Genomic DNA, 19096 nt, shown 5'->3' with positions numbered 1-19096 from the left:
CTGTCATAATAAAAATGACGAAGCTTCATAAAAAAAAAAAAAAAAAAAAAAAAAAAAAAAAAAAAAAAAACCTCAAAAGAGAAGGATTCTTTCGATTCTTGAGAAAGGCTCGACCGCAGTTAACAATAGTACATTAGGCTAACGGACTTTCACGACTGCTTCGTCGAATTAATTTTTAACATTGGGTGTGAGCTTTGCTGCACTGTTATATTTATTTCTTTCATGGTGATTTGCCGATTATAAATTGTAAGAAACTCATCATTGGAGAATCACAATTTGACGTATCGCTATCGCATTCATACGTGCTGCATAACAATTGCGTGCGCGCTTACAGTGAAATATGTATCATTTTATATCACAATATAAGATAAAATCTCATTGTGTTTTTGTTGCATTGGAACAATATTTATTAAAATTTTAAATTTCATTATTTATTGCCTTTAAACTACTGAACATAGGTATTTATAAAAGCGTTATATTATAGACTTAAAATTTCTTGAAATATAACTTATCGTTGGTAGTTCAGTTTATTTATTAGGATACCTAGAAAAACAATATCTAGTCTATTCTTTATTTCTCAAGCTTATCCGTCCCCACTATTTTAATTGACCTGTAAATGCAATAATAATATAGCAGAATATCCTAGCGCTTATCAATGTATGTTATTTAATATTTTAACTTAATATTTAAATATGTTACTTAATAAATGAGATGATATTTAAGAGCATTGGAGTACCCTACTGGACTAGAATTTTCGTAGGTTAAGTAAATTGAGAAATTAAACATGCCTTAAATACATATATTATTAAATCCTTTATACTTTAGGATTTTTTTTTTTTATGATATACTCTTTTTTCTTTTAACAGTGTGAACAAAGATAATGGAATCATAACTATTATTTAATAAAGAATTTAAATATTATCGAGTAACATTTTCCATAACATTTTTTATTCCAGTAATTGGAATAAAGCAATAAAGTTAATTAAGACGTTATAACAAATTTCTCAATTAATGAAAATTTTATTTTTAATTTATATATATATATATATATATATATATATATATATATATATATAGAGAGAGAGAGAGAGAGAGAGAGAGAGAGAGAAAGACAGAGTATTGTATCGAAACATTTATACAAATCGATTTGTATAAAGATCGTATGTTATGATACATTATCGATCGGTTGACATAAATAATTGACATTGTTATTTATGCGTATTAAATAATTTACTACTACATCTGACGCCTTTAGTGTATGTTATATGAAAATCTAATGGTGGAAAACTACTTTATACTTTAAACAGATACATGGTACGTTGCACAATGTTCTATTATTCTTTTTACGGGTATAAAGTTATCATTTTAAATTCTTTTCAGTAAACTAATATACGTAACTGTATTAGTTGTCCAATGATCTTTCTTACTATTATTTTTAATTTAATTTTATCGATATAAGTGATAATCGAACTATTATCAATTAATATTAATGCAAATTATTTTTTGAAGTCTTAAGATGTTGTGGCTATAACTTAATTTTGTATAAAATAATTATATTTTTTAACAATACATTGAATGCTATTTTTTAATATTATATTTTTATTGTATTCCGATTAATGGAGTTTAATTATTCGTACTTTTAATGATATGATAAATAATAAAATAATTACATTCCGAGAACTTATTTTCCAATGACAACAGTATCTAAAAAATTAATATTTATAATTAATTTAACGTATTTTTATTAAAATTTATTGCATTTATTTATAAAATCTTTCTATTTTATATTATAGATAATTATATTTATAAATATCTATAATGTGCATATCGATATAAGAATAATAATAAATGATAATAACTCGGTAACAATATTGCTGATTTAAAATTAACATTAAATAATTTTAAAAAATATATAAAGTAAATTAAACAGTAGAACTAAAAAAAAAAAAAAAAATTTTACCATTGATTATACTATAAAGAATGGAAAAAATAATTTATATAAATTAATGTGTGTTTAGTCTATTTAAAAGTATTGAATATTTTTATGTATTAAAAGCTTCACCGAATGAGAATGTTTTTCGGAAAATTAGTGAAATATTATTGTTTAAATCAATAAAGTATACTTATAACAGTTTTTAGTATTTAAATTTGCATGGATTACACAATTAAAGCTGCAGATTTACAGATGAATGTAGATAAGTGAATACACCAGCTTGGACATATAATTATCGAATTCGATATCGCATATTTTTCTTTACTTAATATTATTGTAACATAATTAATAATATCTAGCATATCATTAAATATTTATTATTTATATAATAAATAGAATAAATTAAAAGTGATTAATTAGGCAATACTATGAAAAAATACGAAAGAGGAAACATAAAGGATGATTTGAATGTATAGAATTTGGAAAATGATTTCACGTAGACTGACTGGCAAATTAGTCATCTATTTATCATTTACAAAATACAGACCGATTTAATTGTTCACTCGTTGCTCGAACACTCGAGTTAGAACTGCATTCTACCGAATTATAATTAACTTACAAACTACTAAATAAATAAATAAATAAATAAATAAATAAATAAATAAATAAATAAATATACATGTATATATTTTAAAAGAATTTTGATAATTAACATTATTCACTGCATACGATGTGAATAGCATTTCATTAAATTACAATTATTTGATTAATTTCTTTCGCTGTTTTATTTGTAAAGTTTGATCAAAATCAAAGCATAACACAAGATCTTTCCAGTCTATCATTACAATTCACATATTCAATCGAAATCGATCGCCACAAGTACTGCAAAATTAGTTCGCCAAAATCACGAGAATCGTTAACTTGTAGAAATTATAGTTCAATTCTCATTAGGATTATGTTTTCTAAAAAAAACGCCAAAGCACAGGAATTTCAAATCTGCCAATTAGCTTGCACTCCGTAATATTTAATAAATAGAAGAATAACCAATGAGAAGGCGCCAGCTGGGTATTCATTCGGCGCACTTAACATTTGACAGAATGTCTTACCATCAACGTGTATAAAAGGTTGACAAACGTAAGTCCCAGGGATTTTTATTGAGTTGTAAACAGGTAAGACATTATTTAATTCATAAATTTTTATATGTGCGTGTGTGCGTGTGTGCGTGTGTGCGTGTGTGCGTGTGTGCGTGTGTGTGTGTGTGTGTGTGTGTGTGTGGGTGGGTGCGCGTGTGTGTGCGTGGGTGCGTGTATATATATATATATATATATGCATATGCATATGTGCATATATAATTATATTTGATTTTATTTATTGTTTGATTGATAAGATTTTTTAAATTATTGGTTTCGTGTTTTATTTCTTCAAGTTGTTGCATTATTTTATATCTCATGTATTACGAGTCTTAACTAATGAGATTTCCTTATTACCGTTACTTCCCTCAATTGTATTAACACTTAAAATATTACATTGTTGTTATTCTATTATTACAATAGTATTATTAAATGTATTTCGTATAAAAGGTTATCAAATAATATCAAGCATATTTGATATAATTAATATGATTAATAAGCATGATATTTCGTTTTTAGATCAACAATATTTATTAAAGCAAAAATGAATTCAATATTTATATCGATATTTTCAATGTTAATTGCTTATAATAGTGTATATGGATTAAAAGAAGGCGAATGCGAAGGTAAAGCAAGTCTCAAATAAATTTTTATTAATTTTATAATAATAATAATAATAATAATAATAATAATAATAAAATAATAATAATAATAGCGATGAAAGTAATGCTATCGATCAATTTATATATCAAGTATTTCATTATTATATTGTTCAGCGATTATTTTTATACATTTATTCAATTCAATATTTTTAATACTTTCAGTATGTGTAGCAACTGTTAATAATTTTGCTCAAACATTATCAGACGAAGTGAAAAGTGATTACAAAAAAATAGAATCTATGTTCAAAACGTTTTGTAAAGGTACAAAAAATAAAGAAAACAGATTTGTAAGTCATTTTAAATATGAAGATTTGTTAATTTGATTTTTTTTTTCTTTCTCTATTTTTTCTTATAATATAATAAAAAATTTTCCAGTGCTATTATTTGGGAGGTCTTGAAGAATCTGCTACTGGTATTTTGGGTGAACTTAGTAAGCCTTTATCATGGTCTCTTCCAGCAGAGAAAATTTGTGAAAAATTAAAGAAAAAGGATGCACAAATTTGCGATTTAAGATACGGTAAGTTTTATTTTGTAATCTCCAGATTGTAATTATTAGTACAATTGTTATTTGATATTTATACGTACGGTTTGTATGGGTAGTAATGGAACAAGATTTAATCATAATAATTCTTTATAAATTTTTTGTGTTTAAAACAAAATGAATTTTAATGACAATGATAATATTCTTATCAAACTTTATGAATCATATAAGTATAATAATTATATACTATATTTTAATAAAATTTCAACTTTTTAATGTACTTTTTTATGTAAATAGAAGAATAATTTTTTTTTTTTTTTTTTTTTTTGTAAAATTAATTTCCAAATTGTACATGCTTACTATCTATAAATTAGTCGTTTCAATATTTACTTAAAGGATTTGAAAACGTTCTAGTATATACAATTTTGAACAATTTGTTGTTTAGATTACTTCGACAAAAAGGTAGTTTTACAATATTTACTATAAATTCAATCGTATATAAATATTTATTTACCTGTAATATAATTTTGCATGTATTAAGCATTAATAAAAGGTTTAATAGTAAATAATAATAAAATTATTTTATTGTTTCCTTATTTATTCTAGAAAAACAAATTGACTTGAATACAGTTAATCTGAAGAAATTGAAGGTTCGGGACTTGAAGAAGATACTTGACGATTGGGATGAAGTATGCGATGGATGCATCGAAAAGACTGATTTTATCAATAGAATAGAAGAATTGAAATCGAAATATGCAAAGCCCCAGAAAACAGATTTGTAAACTTATTCTTGATATTTAGGTCAATTTTCATAATTAAAATTATCATAACATTCATTTCATCTTATCGTGAATGTTTATTCAGTTCTTTTAAAATTTATATATTGAGCCACATTGGTTTTTGGCTTTACATTTCTTTAATTAAAGAATTTTATTTTTTATTAATAATCTGATTTTTTTTCCTTAAAATCACGGATACTCAAATATAGTTATAGGCTCTTAATGAACGTGTCCGATAGGAATCTTCCATTATTTAGAAGTAATCATTATACTTGGGTATTAAATACTTCTATTTCTATAAAATTTTTCATTTTTGACTTTCTTATTAGTATTGTTGTATGCGTAAACAGAATTTACTTCCCAACTTAATGTTACGGAGCTGCATATTTCAAATTGCAGTGATCGTTATTCACAATATAACATATTGTCTTTACAGACCTGTATGTCTGTGATAATAATATCGTCCAAAAACCATATTGAAGACTTTTTGTCAAGTGTTTAATACTACTGTTTATAGTCGATAAAGCGTATTTAATGATATACTTTTAAAACAAGAATTATCATATTTGTAAAGATATATTGTTTTTCTATTTCTAATATTCAATATTACTTTTGTAAACTGAATGACCAACAAGATTTATCTAGAATAATTAACAAAATACTTCTATTAGAATAATATTTGACAATTGTACATCTTTTTTTAAAAATAGATAATGACAAGACAGCATCAAAATGTGTTTTAAAAACAAAAAATGAATATTGATGCAGCGAATAAAAATATGTACATGTGTTTATAATAAAATGACATTTATTTATATCATAAACAGTTTATTCAATTCTCTTGTTTATTGGAACCTATTCTTCAAATGTGTATGATAATTTGTTTTGATAATAAAAAAAAAAAAAAAAAACTAGAGAGTTCTGTTTATTTAAATTAAATTTCGTATATTCAACAATTATTTAATAATGTATGTTAAATAATTCAGTAATTAAATAATTAAATTAATAATTTTTAATGATACGCCTAATTAATTTTTATTAATAGGGTAGGTATTTATTCAGAATTTAGTAAAGTGTTAAAAATAAAATGTAAATAATTTTATAAATTTCCATTTAAAAGTTAAAATTATTTCAAATTTTTGAAAAATATACTTGTAGATCCAAAACGCTTATTTCTTCATTTGTGTTCTGTAATTTGTTAACTTAATATTTTTGTAATCAATGGACAACAATTTATCCCTTATCAACTGACATTAAATTGTATGAATGTAATTTGCAGTGATTTCGGCAAATTTGACACCTTTGATTTACCGAAAAAATATCCATTAGTGTTTCTTAATTTAAGCTAACAATTAATTTTTATGCTACACTATTTTCGTTAAATTTTAATTTTTGTGGATATTGAAAAATGTTTCTCTTTCTATTAATTGATTCAACTTTTGTAAAAGATAAAAATTTTGAATTTTTACGCTTATAAAATATTTGTAAAATAAGTATGGGTAAAAGTAAAATTTATCAATTATTTTTTAAACTAAATTATTAAAAATATATTATGTTTTAGAATATGATATTTTTTGCACAACACAGAACTTATAATTAATGTATGACAATTATTATCGTACGGTTTTACTATAATGAAGATTAATGAATAAATGAATAAATCTCACTTTTAAATTCATTACTATAAGATAGTATTGAATTTGAATTAAAAAATTTATAAAACATATAAATGGACATTTTTAAAAGCAATTAAAATTTAAATATTTCATATTGTTGAATTGACGCTTATATCTATGAATATTTCACAATTACAACTACATACTTATCATGCAGCATCCAAATTATTCGCAAAAATTTAATTTGATATCGTTATTCTAAAAACTAATCAAATAGATGTACTATTTACAAGTTTTTGAAAATTGATATCTCAATAAATATGATACATATTTTACTTTTAAGAAATCACTTGATCGCAAAATCTTGTTGAAATCAATCATTTAGCAAGAAACCAAATTATTAGCGTTCTATTTCTTTACACGTAATGTACACATGAAAATTTATATTAAAAGTTCAGCATTGAATAATAATTAGTAGCAATTAGTATGCAGTCACAGGAAAAATAAAAATATCTTAATACATGTCCACTGTACTAATCATATTTTTTAATAATACAATGCTGTTTATTACAATGTTGTTAGAGCGTCAATTGTGATTATCTCAATTTTGTAATTTTACCGACATTTAGGGATCAATAGCATATATGAATTTTGAGTTCTATTAAAAATTTTAGCTTTACTTTGAATTGTAGTGACATCGATCATTAATAAACATTCAGAAATTATTAATATCATCTACGAGCCTATTTGATGTTTTAACTTTCGGATGTTATTTTACATCTTTATTACAACTTGTATTTTTTCATGTTTTAATTTCATGAGATTGTATTTAGATAATTTTTTTATATTGTACATATATAATTACAATGTCAATATGCTCTAACAAGACTACTTTTATTTGGTATTAACACATGCCAACTCCTATATTCTTTTGCTAACTAGAGAATATTCTTTCGATCTAATAGAAGCAACCGCGTGACGCCGATTATAAAAGTAGTTGAGCGTCACATTAATTACTTGGAAATATAATGCAACAGTATTATATTTACTAATACTCGGCAAAGAACAATAATACATGACGAGAATTGCCCGAGATGCACAAGCTGTGGAACAGTCGTGGATACACGTGTTCCATTGGGGCGTCTCGTGGTTGTCGCTTTCCTTTACTTATTCCCACGAAGGAGGAAGAGAGAAATGGGAGGAGATTCATCAGATTTGCCAGCGACTCACTGCACAAACAGTAGTTAGCATGGAAATTAATAAAACGGCTTGTGAGTTAATTTGTACATAATAAGGTAGCCGATCAGGATAATGTGAAAGAAAAATTTTTTATTATCACACATACGAAAATAAAAGTGTACGATGATAATCGAGCGAACGAACGCACTTATCGAAATAAATGAAGGTTGTTATTGCGGGGGCGTATGACGGATAAGGGGGAGGATCGGAGGAAGGTTAACTATAAGCCGGTTCTTACGAGTCTTGCAGTTTTGCGGATTTTACGCATTAAAACCAAGCAGTATGAGGTTACCTGCGTTGTACTTCTATAATAATTTCGGAGCCGCTGGAATATTTGTAGATATTTTTAATTTGTCCAGGTTATGATTGGAAGAGTGCGCCTTTAACGCAGTCACCTATAATGATAAAATCCTCCGAATACCGTTCGTTATATGCACTAATCCTGATAAAAGTTTAAGTATATATATTACAACATGTATATATATATATATATATATATACACGTATACATACACATATACATATATATATATATATACGTACGTGTATATATATATATATATATATATACATGTTGTAAAATGGCATTTATGCTTTTAAAATTGTTTCTTAATCGATTGTGATAATTTTAATATTCTTTCCATGTATTTATAAAAAACAAAAAAAAAAAAAAAAAAAAAAAAAAAAAAAAAAAAAATAAAAAAAAAAATTGAAATAATATAATGAATCAGAATGGCATTAATCGTTTATAATTTTCAAATCATTGGACTGTTAATGAAATACAAACATAAAATTCTAATCATGTTTAACATTTATTTTAATACTATATATTATTTATTGTTTGCATTTTATGTACCAAGAAGTGTAATTTATAGACATTTTAATATCTAGCAGAATTAATTTTTTATTTTATATCCGATTTAATAATGTTTGAGAATGTATAAGATAGTAATTGCGCAAGTATATTAAAATAACAAAGAAGATCATTTATATATGCGATTATTTATTCGAATCTATTTATATAACATTTATAAGTGTTTGTTTTGTTTAAGTAATTTTTTTTTTCGCGTGGCCAAAATTATATAAATTATTTGTTTACCTTATATTTGATAATATTATTAAAAATTAAAATGGATTTTCGAAGTACTAAGGTGTTTGATTTTGTTTCAGCATCGCGAAATATAACCGTTAATATCAATAAACACAAAGCCCTTCAAATAAGATGGCAAAGAGATAATCAATGGTTATGTAGAAAATATAGGTAATTATACAATTTTGCATTATAAAATTTTAATTTGTTACTTATAATAATTAAATATAATTTTTTAAGAGAACTGGAAACAAAGCTAAATGAAATACGTAACGACCGACAAGCAATTGAAAAAAGTAGTAAAATTGAAATTGATAAAAGAACATGCCATCCATTTCCTGAAACTTTCAATCGGACTGTAAGCTTTTACTTTACAAAGTAGTTTATTCTATATTTTATTGATATTTTTATCAAAGCAAAAATTATAGTATATCTATAATCCAATGTTATTAGAGTTTTTTTTTTCGGTTAACTTTTATGTTTTATCTTTATTTGTTATACATATGCACGTAAGTGATTGTAATTATGCTTCTATATTCAACTAATTCTAAAAGAAGTATTAAAAAAATTAACAAAACAATTTTTTTTTGTAGAATTACATAAAATTATTTAAATGATATATTTTAAATAATGTATTAAGTCTTGAATAATAGCTGCTTAAATACGTAAATTACTTGCATGAAATTTTAAAAATAAAAACGATAAATTGTTTAAGATAATATGTAATTAGATAGATATTGCTTTTTTAATCTTATTAATAAATATTTGAATTATTACAGAGATTATTGTATTACAATATTATTATATTATATTACATTTATTGATTTTTTTATTTTTACTACAACTGATTATCCACCAATTTGTATGAATTACAAATTACAATTACTTTTTAAATTTCTTTATGTATTAAATTAATATTTTATTAGAAAAGTCTTAATTGTATAATTAATCTTGAAGCTAAATTTATTTTTAGTATGGATGGCTTTCTCAAAAATCTGAATTTCAATTGGAAAATTATGGTAACATGATGATTAAACATCCCAATCCTATGGATAAAATTGTTTTTCTTGGTGGAGATATTCCAACCTTAGGAAATGGGAAAGGATTTTTCTAATATTTAATATATAATATATCTCCTTAGCTTCAATACAGAAATTCAATAAATGAAATAAAAAATATAAGCATTTATCAATTAGAACTTAATATGATTTTTAATAAGACATAACACACTTCGTAATACTATATCAATTTATTTTTTTGAGTTCATATATTTTATTTATATATACAATAATCTATAAAAATAACACAATATATTTAATAGATAAAAAAATTAATTTACATTTTTATATTTATACTTGAACATGCTTTATAATTGGTTTCAAATATAAAGAGTAAATTTATAAATAATAATTGTTTACAACATTATTTTAAGTTATTATTATAATTTATTATGATTGCTAAGCTTACATTTCATATTACTGAACAAGAGAATTTATAATAATATATATAGAGGGCGGCATTTTTCAGTTGTTTGAATAATTATTCTTGCATGTTTATTTTTCCCTTTATTGCATATGTTTTCATGAACTACGAATTAAATTAATCTGCTAATAATAAACATTTGATTTTAAAAGACTTGTTAATCTTGTCTTTATTATTAATTAATTAATAGTGCTTTTTAATTTTTAGTTTAATTATATAATATTTTGAATTTTAAACAAATGACTTTATAGGATTCGAAAGTTATTCATTAATCTATGGATTCTTAGTAATATTGCATATTCTTAATATCATTTAATCTTCGTTGTGATATCATGAGAAGCATTTATTTTTAAAACAAAAGATTAAACTCCTTTTTTTATTTGGATAATTGATTTTCTATTTTCTACCAATGTTTTTATTTTGCACTCTTCTTTTACATAATTTATATAATTCGTCACGTGCATCCTACATTCTTAAGTACTTTTATGGCCTGACATATTTACGATATATTCCACTAAATTAAATGATTTATTGATCGTCTATTACTATATGGTTACAATCTATCTTTTACTTCGAAATGTTGCATTCTTCTTGATAATAAGTGGATTCATTAATTTCATTAGGTAGTATTTTGAAATCTCTAGGTTTGCATATTCAATGTAGTTTGGCAAAAAAACTATCGAAATTTGAAAATGACAAATTTAGAAGAATTATATTAGATATCAATGCCAACATCTTTTTATAATAAGATATATTATTTACATTCTATATTTTATTCAAATAGCTAAAGTTCCTATAACTGGTGTCCTATTATAGTATGATTATAGTATTTATAATCATAAACGTTTAGAGTGTATACATTATTTAATGTTAATGAATAAATTCTTCATATTTGTTAACCTACAATTTTAGTTTATACTGATTAAAAATATTGTAAACAGCAAAACATTTTTTTCAATTATCATTTTTACATTAATAGTGTATATTTTATTCTAAGCATATTTTATATTTCTGTAATTAATTTGGGAATATATATATATATATATACAAATATTTTTATTCTATACCAAAAAAGTATTTTGTTAAACCTTCATGTTTTCTTAAACTTTTATATTTTTAAACTTTAAATTAGACTATAATTAAATTTAAATGAGTCATATACATCGATTATCTTCTTGTTACTTTATTAATATGTCTATTATATTTTATTTTGATATGTTATTTAAGTAAAAATTTTACCTTTTATAATCTACATTCTTAATTAATAGAAAATATTTAAAGTTTAAATATATTTTGCACATTTGCTATAATTTTAATAAGGGATAGGAATTTTACATATTTCTGTAACTTCTATAAGAGTATGATCTTTTACAAATAAAATTCTATTTTTTAAAAAACATAAAATAGATCTTTAATAACATTTTTAACTGTGATATCAATCCATTTTTTATTTTACGAATTAGAATAAGTATAATAGTAATGGTATACAAAATAAGTTTAAATGCTCATTTAATCTAAACAAATACTTTACAAATACTTCACATTTAACCTAAACAAAACTTTGATATTATGCAATTTCACTTTCAAAGTCTTATAATCAATGAAAATCAACGATGAGCTAAAAAAAAAATTATCTATTAGAAGAAGTGACTTTTAATGCACATGTTCAACATTAATTTTTCAATAGCGTTTGGAAGCATAATGACATGTAATATGAATGCGACGTTGATTTTTCGAGTCTTGTTAAATTGTCTTTTACATTAAAAATTAAAACATAACGTTTAAAATGAAATATATATTTGTTCATACTATCATTAATTTTTTTTTTAATTATAAAACGGTTACAATAATTTGGTTAATTATTAAGTAAACCACGATCACAATTATTATCTATGCAATATCAATTTAAGCGATATTTAGGAGTTAGAGAGAAAATTAATAAAATACATTTGGATAATATTCTCTGAAAAAATGTTATTGAAAACCTTAAATAAAAAATACATACACATATTCATATTCAACAAATGTTTTAATTAACTTTTGTGTATTCAATCTATATATAAAATAATGTTATGTAAAAATATAATTAATTATATTTTTAACAGTGCAAAGAATTAATTGTGTGAGGATTGAGCGCTACAAGATATCGAAAAACTTGCAAATATACGATGCGTATAATGTGAAGCATAGCAGTTGATCTCACATGTCCGTTTGCTTTTTAGTAATTGACACTTCTATTTATGATCTGTTTATACAAAGTGGACTTCGTTTGTAATATTGTAAAGTAGCTTTTCTACAAGGTGGGCGAGAAATTAATTCTATTGGAAAAAAAATCAATAAAGTTTCCATGAGAAAAATAAGAAATTAAAATAAGACAAATAATCTTACAAAATAAATATAATTAAATTATCGTTTTTCTAAGCAAATAAATACTGAATATTAATACATTATTTAAAGCTGAAATTGAGCTTAATGTATATTTAGTAGAGCAATTTTCCAATCTAATTATTTTATTATGATACATAAACAAAATATTATGCGTCTTATCAAAGTTAGCATTAGGTATTATTGGTAATAGCAATTACATTTCAGTGTTTCTTTAATATTTTTAGGTTTTACGATTAAAAATTAATTTATAATAATATAATATAGTAGTAACATATATATATATATATATATATATATATATATATATATATAAGATAATATAAAATTACACATATTTTAACTGACCATTGAACTTTCATTTACATTAAACTTCATTAATTAAAAATATTAATAGATTTGCATATTTCTTTTTTTCACGCTATAAAATTATAAATCTAATATGATTGATAATTGTAATAAATATTTTAAAGTCGAGCATATTTTAAACAATTATTTGATAGACATATATATATATATATATATATAGGTAGTTAGTAAGAATTCATTAGTTCTAATGAATGGCTATCGAATTCGGGCTTCCTCTATAATAGTACATATGCCTTATAATTTACTTTTCTTAAATGACAAAAGCATATGCTAACGCAGTTGGGCTGCTTCGGAAAGAAACATATCGTTCGCGAGTAACCAATAGAACAATATAATTACAGGCAGGTCCAAATGTCAGATTGCGAAGTAAAAAGGTCTTGCACGAACGTGTACCGAGCGCTTCCTGGTGTTCACTAAGGCCTCCCTTAAATGTGCCTGCAAGGACGCCAAGAGTTCTCCAACTCCCGTCGATCCACCTTTTAGCTCATAGGTCGGCAACTCCTCCTCTTTCTTCCCGGTACTATGCGCTCGCGCGGCAACGAACAAGACGAGAAAGCAACCGTAACAAATAGCAGCAGCAACAGCGGCAGCAACATCAGTACCAGTTTGAGCGCCAAGCAATACATTTCATCGCGAAATTCTCTACTGGTGACTATTTACTTGCGAACATTATTTTAAATAATTTACAAATAACTTGTAGTTCAACTACCGAACTGTTCGCCACTGTTTCACGTTTTACTGTTTTTCTTTCCTTTAATACTACGGATTTCTTTAGTGATCTAACTTGCGGGCGAAAATGTGAGGGCTTCGTCGGAATATCGATTTTTTGTTATGTTCGGCACAGGGGGTAAGCGAAGTGTGTGAATATATATTTTAAAACAGAGTGTATTAATATATTTTATGAGGTATATGAAGGTATACTTGACGTTATATTTTCCTTCGTTGCTTTATGGTGAGTTTCGGTTAATGTAAAATTTTATATCAATGTGCTATAATGAACATGTGACTGACATGCTTAAAATTTCATTACTCATTCATTATTTTATTTATTTTATTTAATGTACCTCGCAACTAATAATAATTGAAAACAACTAATAAACTTATATAATTTACATTTACATATTTTTCAATTCGGCATTCAATTATCTTATAATTGTTTAATATAAATGACACTCATCGTCTATAATAATATTCATTTAATAAAAAAAATTTATTTATTTGTAAAACTATATTACGAATGAAACATTAAAATTTTTTTTTTTTTTTCATTTATTTTTGATAAAAGAAAGAAAGATAAATGATCAGTATAAAGATTTAATTACCTAGCAATACTTATTATAATGAACAAAAAAAAAAAAAAAAAAAATGGCATTATATATTATGATACAAGTCGATAAATAAGTGCGAATTTTTTCACGACTTAATGTTAGTCAATACACCACTGACTATCCCTCCTTGATTTCTTTTTCTACTAAAAACAAAATTTATTAAAAATATTCAATATAATACGAACAAATTATAACTATTACAATAATTATTATTATTATTCTATAATTAATAATACTTCTTAAAATTATGATACTTGAATATATTTCTTAAAAAATTTATGAGCCTTGTACATGCTATTTAGTTACATATAAAAAGTTAATGTACCTCAATTACTAAAATATGACGATAATATAAGATGCTGAGATAGTAATAGTAGTGGTCTTTTATGTGTTCAATATTAAAATACCCTCATATTACTTTTTCTTAAATACTGGTCATATTTTGTTGATTAAATTATTTAGTTTGCTACAATGAAAGTTACTTATGTATCCAATATTAACAATAATTCTAAGATATTATTTATTTAGCGATTAAAAGTTATTTTAAATTATGTTTTTTCTTACCAATAAATTTTTATATATTCCAAATAACCGTAAAAATGTTCTATTATATATTAAAATTTTATCGACGATACTCATTATTATTAAAATAAAGTTAATAAATAATTAAATAAACGTAATAATGTTTTTTTTTTACTTATCGAAATAACAACATAATGATCAATTACACGTATAAATAAATAAAGAATAAGCAAAGTATTCAAAATTAAATTTTATTTTATTGATAAATTTGAGATGGTAATAATTTTTAATTCCTACTTACTTACTGTACTTTGATCTAAAATTATATGCAATTTTTCTCTGAATAATTTACAGAACCGTTCCTTTAGACGAACAAAAAGTAAAAAGCAACACGTGAAGATAGCAGTGCAAGTACTCTAAACAGAGATTAACATAGAGATAAAGAAAATTTTTTAACATAATGACGTAATTATTCTCTAAATAATACATTAGAATAACGAAGCTCTCAAAGACTATTGAAGACAATTAGTCTAAGAAAAAGGCGCCAATACATCACGTCGAAGAAGTCGTATATGCAATCGTGGCGATTTGATAATTATATAAAAGTAAATTTTTAAAGAGAATCAACTAGATACGGAATAAGGGGGGAGAGAATACAAAAGCTACAAAGATTTGAAACATAAGAATAAGAAACTATGTTCCATTTATAATTTCAGATGGTAGTCACATGTATGCATATATGCACGTGTTGCTACAAATCCTTCATTCATCTGGCATGTTACATATATATGTGTGTGTGTGTGTGTGTGTGTGTATGTATGTATGTGTGTATGTATGTGTGTATGTGCGTGTGCATGTATGTGTGTATGTGTGTGTGTGTGCATGCATGTATGCATGTATGTATGTATGTATATATCTTGTTGGCTTGGAGGCGGCTTCCGTGACGAGTTTTTCCGTATCTAATGAAATTAATAATAAACAATAAATTTCACGATAAATGGTATTAATAAATATGAAAATGGAAATCTAACTTAACTTATTAAATAAATTGATCGATTCGGTTAAATTTTTTATGCTTGAAATTATATACTCTTCAAGTTTTCAAGCATCATGAATAATTGATCTCGACTTATAAAAATAATTTCTATATATAAAATTTTTATTTAATTACAAGTATTTGAATAACGATTTATAAATCGTCTCTTTGTTAATGCTAGATAGTATATAAATGGTTTTCTTCGATTTGGATTTTCTATTAATAGCCAAACACTAAAAGTACTTTATATACCACTATTGTGTAATAAAATGCTAATCTTTTAATTTTATTAAAATGAAAATTATTCTTTAAATTTTTATTTTATAGATTTTAAGTTAAATTAAAATCTATACATCGTAGCACTATCAGACAAATATTAGCCGCCTAATTAAAAAAAAAAAATCTTTTTTCTATAAATAATACAAAATTGATTGTTTTTATCAAAATATGATTAAAATTCATTATGAAACTTTATCATTATACAAATATGTTTGATATACTGGTTTATGTCAAGAAAAACTATATAATCATAATTCATATATTGATACCAAGATTGGATATAAAATACTGAAGAATTACAATTTTAAATAATTATGAATAAATCACTGAGATAATCTAATCAATATTGTAGAAAGTAATGTTCAAAATTAACAATTGAAAGTTCAAATAATATACACATTTGGTAAACCATCATATTTCATTGGTACATGTAAATAATTAAGTATAAATAAATTAATGTATTTTGATCAATATGTATATAAATTCAGCTATATAAATTAAAAAGAGATAAAATAAGAAAGTGAACGAAACGTCAAACTGACGGATGTCCGGAGGGCGAGATAAAATCATGACATAGACAATTGTTAGCAAGTGACAGATAATAACAAGAATATTTTCATAAGTGCAACTTCATACAATTTATTGATAGAGTTAATAAAACTCGCTTCTTTCCGTAAATTATATATTTATGATATAAAATAGTATATATAACTTGTATAAATTTCCTATCAAATTAATTCATTCTTAAGTTGGACGTACTTTGTCTTTGTACGTCCTCTTCCACCCTTATCCGCCCTTCCATCTCCCTCGCTGAGTAAAGTGGTTTCTCATTCTCTCTCTCTCTCTCTCTCTCTTTCTCTCTCTCTCTCTCTCTCTCTCTCTCTCTCTCTTCATCTTTCCGACTTTTCGAACTTTCTCACTCGACCTACCTATTTATATATTCTATTTATCCTGTCAACTAATTTCATTCATGATTACGTGAGAGGGGGAGAAAGGATGAAGACGATGTGCTTAAGAAATTTAAGTATGACTGCCGAGAAACTAACAATATCCAACCAAGCAACCCCACTTTAAGCTTATAAACAACTATTTATCCATATATTTTTCATTAAATTCTTTGATTTTAATATAAATTGTTTATACTATTAATATATTTTAATTAATTAATTTTAATTTAATTAATATACTACTAATAATATACTACTAATAATATACTAATTATACTTGAATACTATTAATAATAATACCTTCAATTCAAATGGCTTTTCGCCTATCTCAATAGATTATAAACTTTTTTTTAAAGCTGTACTTTCTAATCTAGTAGGAATTGCATAAACTAGCATATAATGCCTTATTGAAACGAATGTTCGCTTAATCATACGCGGTAATTTCCACAAATATTTCATTTAACGATGAAATATAATTTTATAATTTTGAATAATTAAAAATTTATTACTACATATAATACATATAATAACAATACTTATTATTACTATTTGTTAGTTTTCTCACCTTTAAAAAGTAATTTTCGTTTAGCGCATTTTATTATCTCAAAAACATAATACGAATAATTTTATAACACTAATTTCATTAAATAAAATAATATTTAATTCTAAGTGTTCTATATAAAATTGAATGCAATGTCTTAAAATTGAAAAGGAAGTTAGGAGTAAATAAACATTTGTGATAAAAAAGTGTAGACCACGCAATCCATTCATTGGACTAAGCATTTTAGGCTCTGCATTTCTTTTTAACAACTTTTTAAATGTATTTTTTCTTTCTGTCTATATCGTTTTCTCGACAAAAAGAAACTCGTTTATATTTACGCAACTACGCATTGACTAGTGAAAAATTATTACTCTGAAAGCATTTAGCGTTTTTAGCGTACACATTAGTTTTTTCAAAACACTTTTCTAATAAGATTATGTTCAAATATTTAAGCCAAAGTAGTTTTGAGTTTGCAAAGCGCTATTGGATAGTATTCTTATCCTTTTGAGTTCGGTCTCAGATTTTACTATTGCTTTGTGGATCATTTGAACGTTTATTATTATTATTATTATCCTTTTATGTATTTTGAATTAAAGAGAGAGAGAGAGAGAGAGAGAGAGAGAGAGAGAGAGAGAGAGAGAGGAATAATATATTAAAGGAATATGCTTAGAGTAGACTTGAGAAGGTATCGTGTTGCACTAAGAACTTTTTAATAAGAAAGCTTTCGTGGTTAGTGTTTTCGATGGCTTAGTGTAAAAATCCAGAAAATCGCCTCACCATAAATCAGGTTGTTTTATCTGCATTTTCTCCTAGAAATTAAATTAAACTACTAACAGTTATACACTGTATTAATTAATAATACAACTGATTTACAAGCAATTACATCTTAATTAAAATTTTATTTATGTATATATATATATATATATATATATATATATATATAGGAAACTGTTTTCCTTATAGAGATAATTTAAAAATTAGTCACTTTATCACGAAAAGTACTATCAAACTTCGTAAATAATTCTTTGAGTAATTTGTAACTGTATCTATGGGATTAATTGAACAGAAGAAAGTTATTTTAATTTGTATTAATAATTTTTTTTAGTTATATTCAAACATATCGATCAATAAATGATTTATAATATTTTTAAATAATTCTCCTGCATTTGCTACTCTAATATACTTTAAATATATTAAAAAAAATTATTTCTCTAAACTCATGAGCATATATTTGGAATGATTATAATAGGTAGGGCAAGAGAAGATAGTATGCATTC

General features: G+C 24.2%; 3 protein-coding genes across 3 annotated transcripts in view; all 3 read left to right on the top strand.

Annotated features, from left to right (window-relative positions):
• Window positions 1–3586: 3586 nt before the first annotated feature.
• Manf (mesencephalic astrocyte-derived neurotrophic factor) lies at window positions 3587–5719 on the top strand. Its single transcript, XM_011501601.1, has 4 exons — window positions 3587–3689; window positions 3888–4012; window positions 4101–4242; window positions 4813–5719. The coding sequence occupies exons 1-4, from the start codon at window positions 3608–3610 to the stop codon at window positions 4986–4988; spliced, it is 525 nt and encodes a 174-aa protein (XP_011499903.1). The 5' UTR covers window positions 3587–3607; the 3' UTR covers window positions 4989–5719.
• A 3210-nt stretch (window positions 5720–8929) lies between these two features.
• LOC105363879 (uncharacterized) lies at window positions 8930–10044 on the top strand. The gene is made up of 3 exons (XM_011501682.1): window positions 8930–9101; window positions 9171–9288; window positions 9904–10044. Exons 1-3 carry the CDS (start codon window positions 8971–8973, stop codon window positions 10042–10044), a joined length of 390 nt encoding a protein of 129 aa, XP_011499984.1. The 5' UTR covers window positions 8930–8970.
• Window positions 10045–15404: 5360 nt separating this feature from the next.
• The window catches only part of LOC105363878 (uncharacterized), a 12519-nt gene continuing 8827 nt past the window's right edge, over window positions 15405–19096 (top strand). Inside the window, exon 1 of the mRNA XM_011501681.1 lies at window positions 15405–15607. Coding sequence (XP_011499983.1) covers window positions 15589–15607 — 19 coding nt within the window. The 5' untranslated portion in view covers window positions 15405–15588. The remainder of the gene's footprint in view (window positions 15608–19096) is intronic.

This window comes from Ceratosolen solmsi, unplaced genomic scaffold (assembly GCF_000503995.2).
Source record: "Ceratosolen solmsi marchali unplaced genomic scaffold, CerSol_1.0 scaffold28, whole genome shotgun sequence".
Lineage (NCBI taxonomy): Eukaryota > Metazoa > Arthropoda > Insecta > Hymenoptera > Agaonidae > Ceratosolen > Ceratosolen solmsi.
The sequence above is the reverse complement of the archived record's forward strand: the minus strand, read 5'-3'. Positions and strand labels throughout refer to the sequence as shown.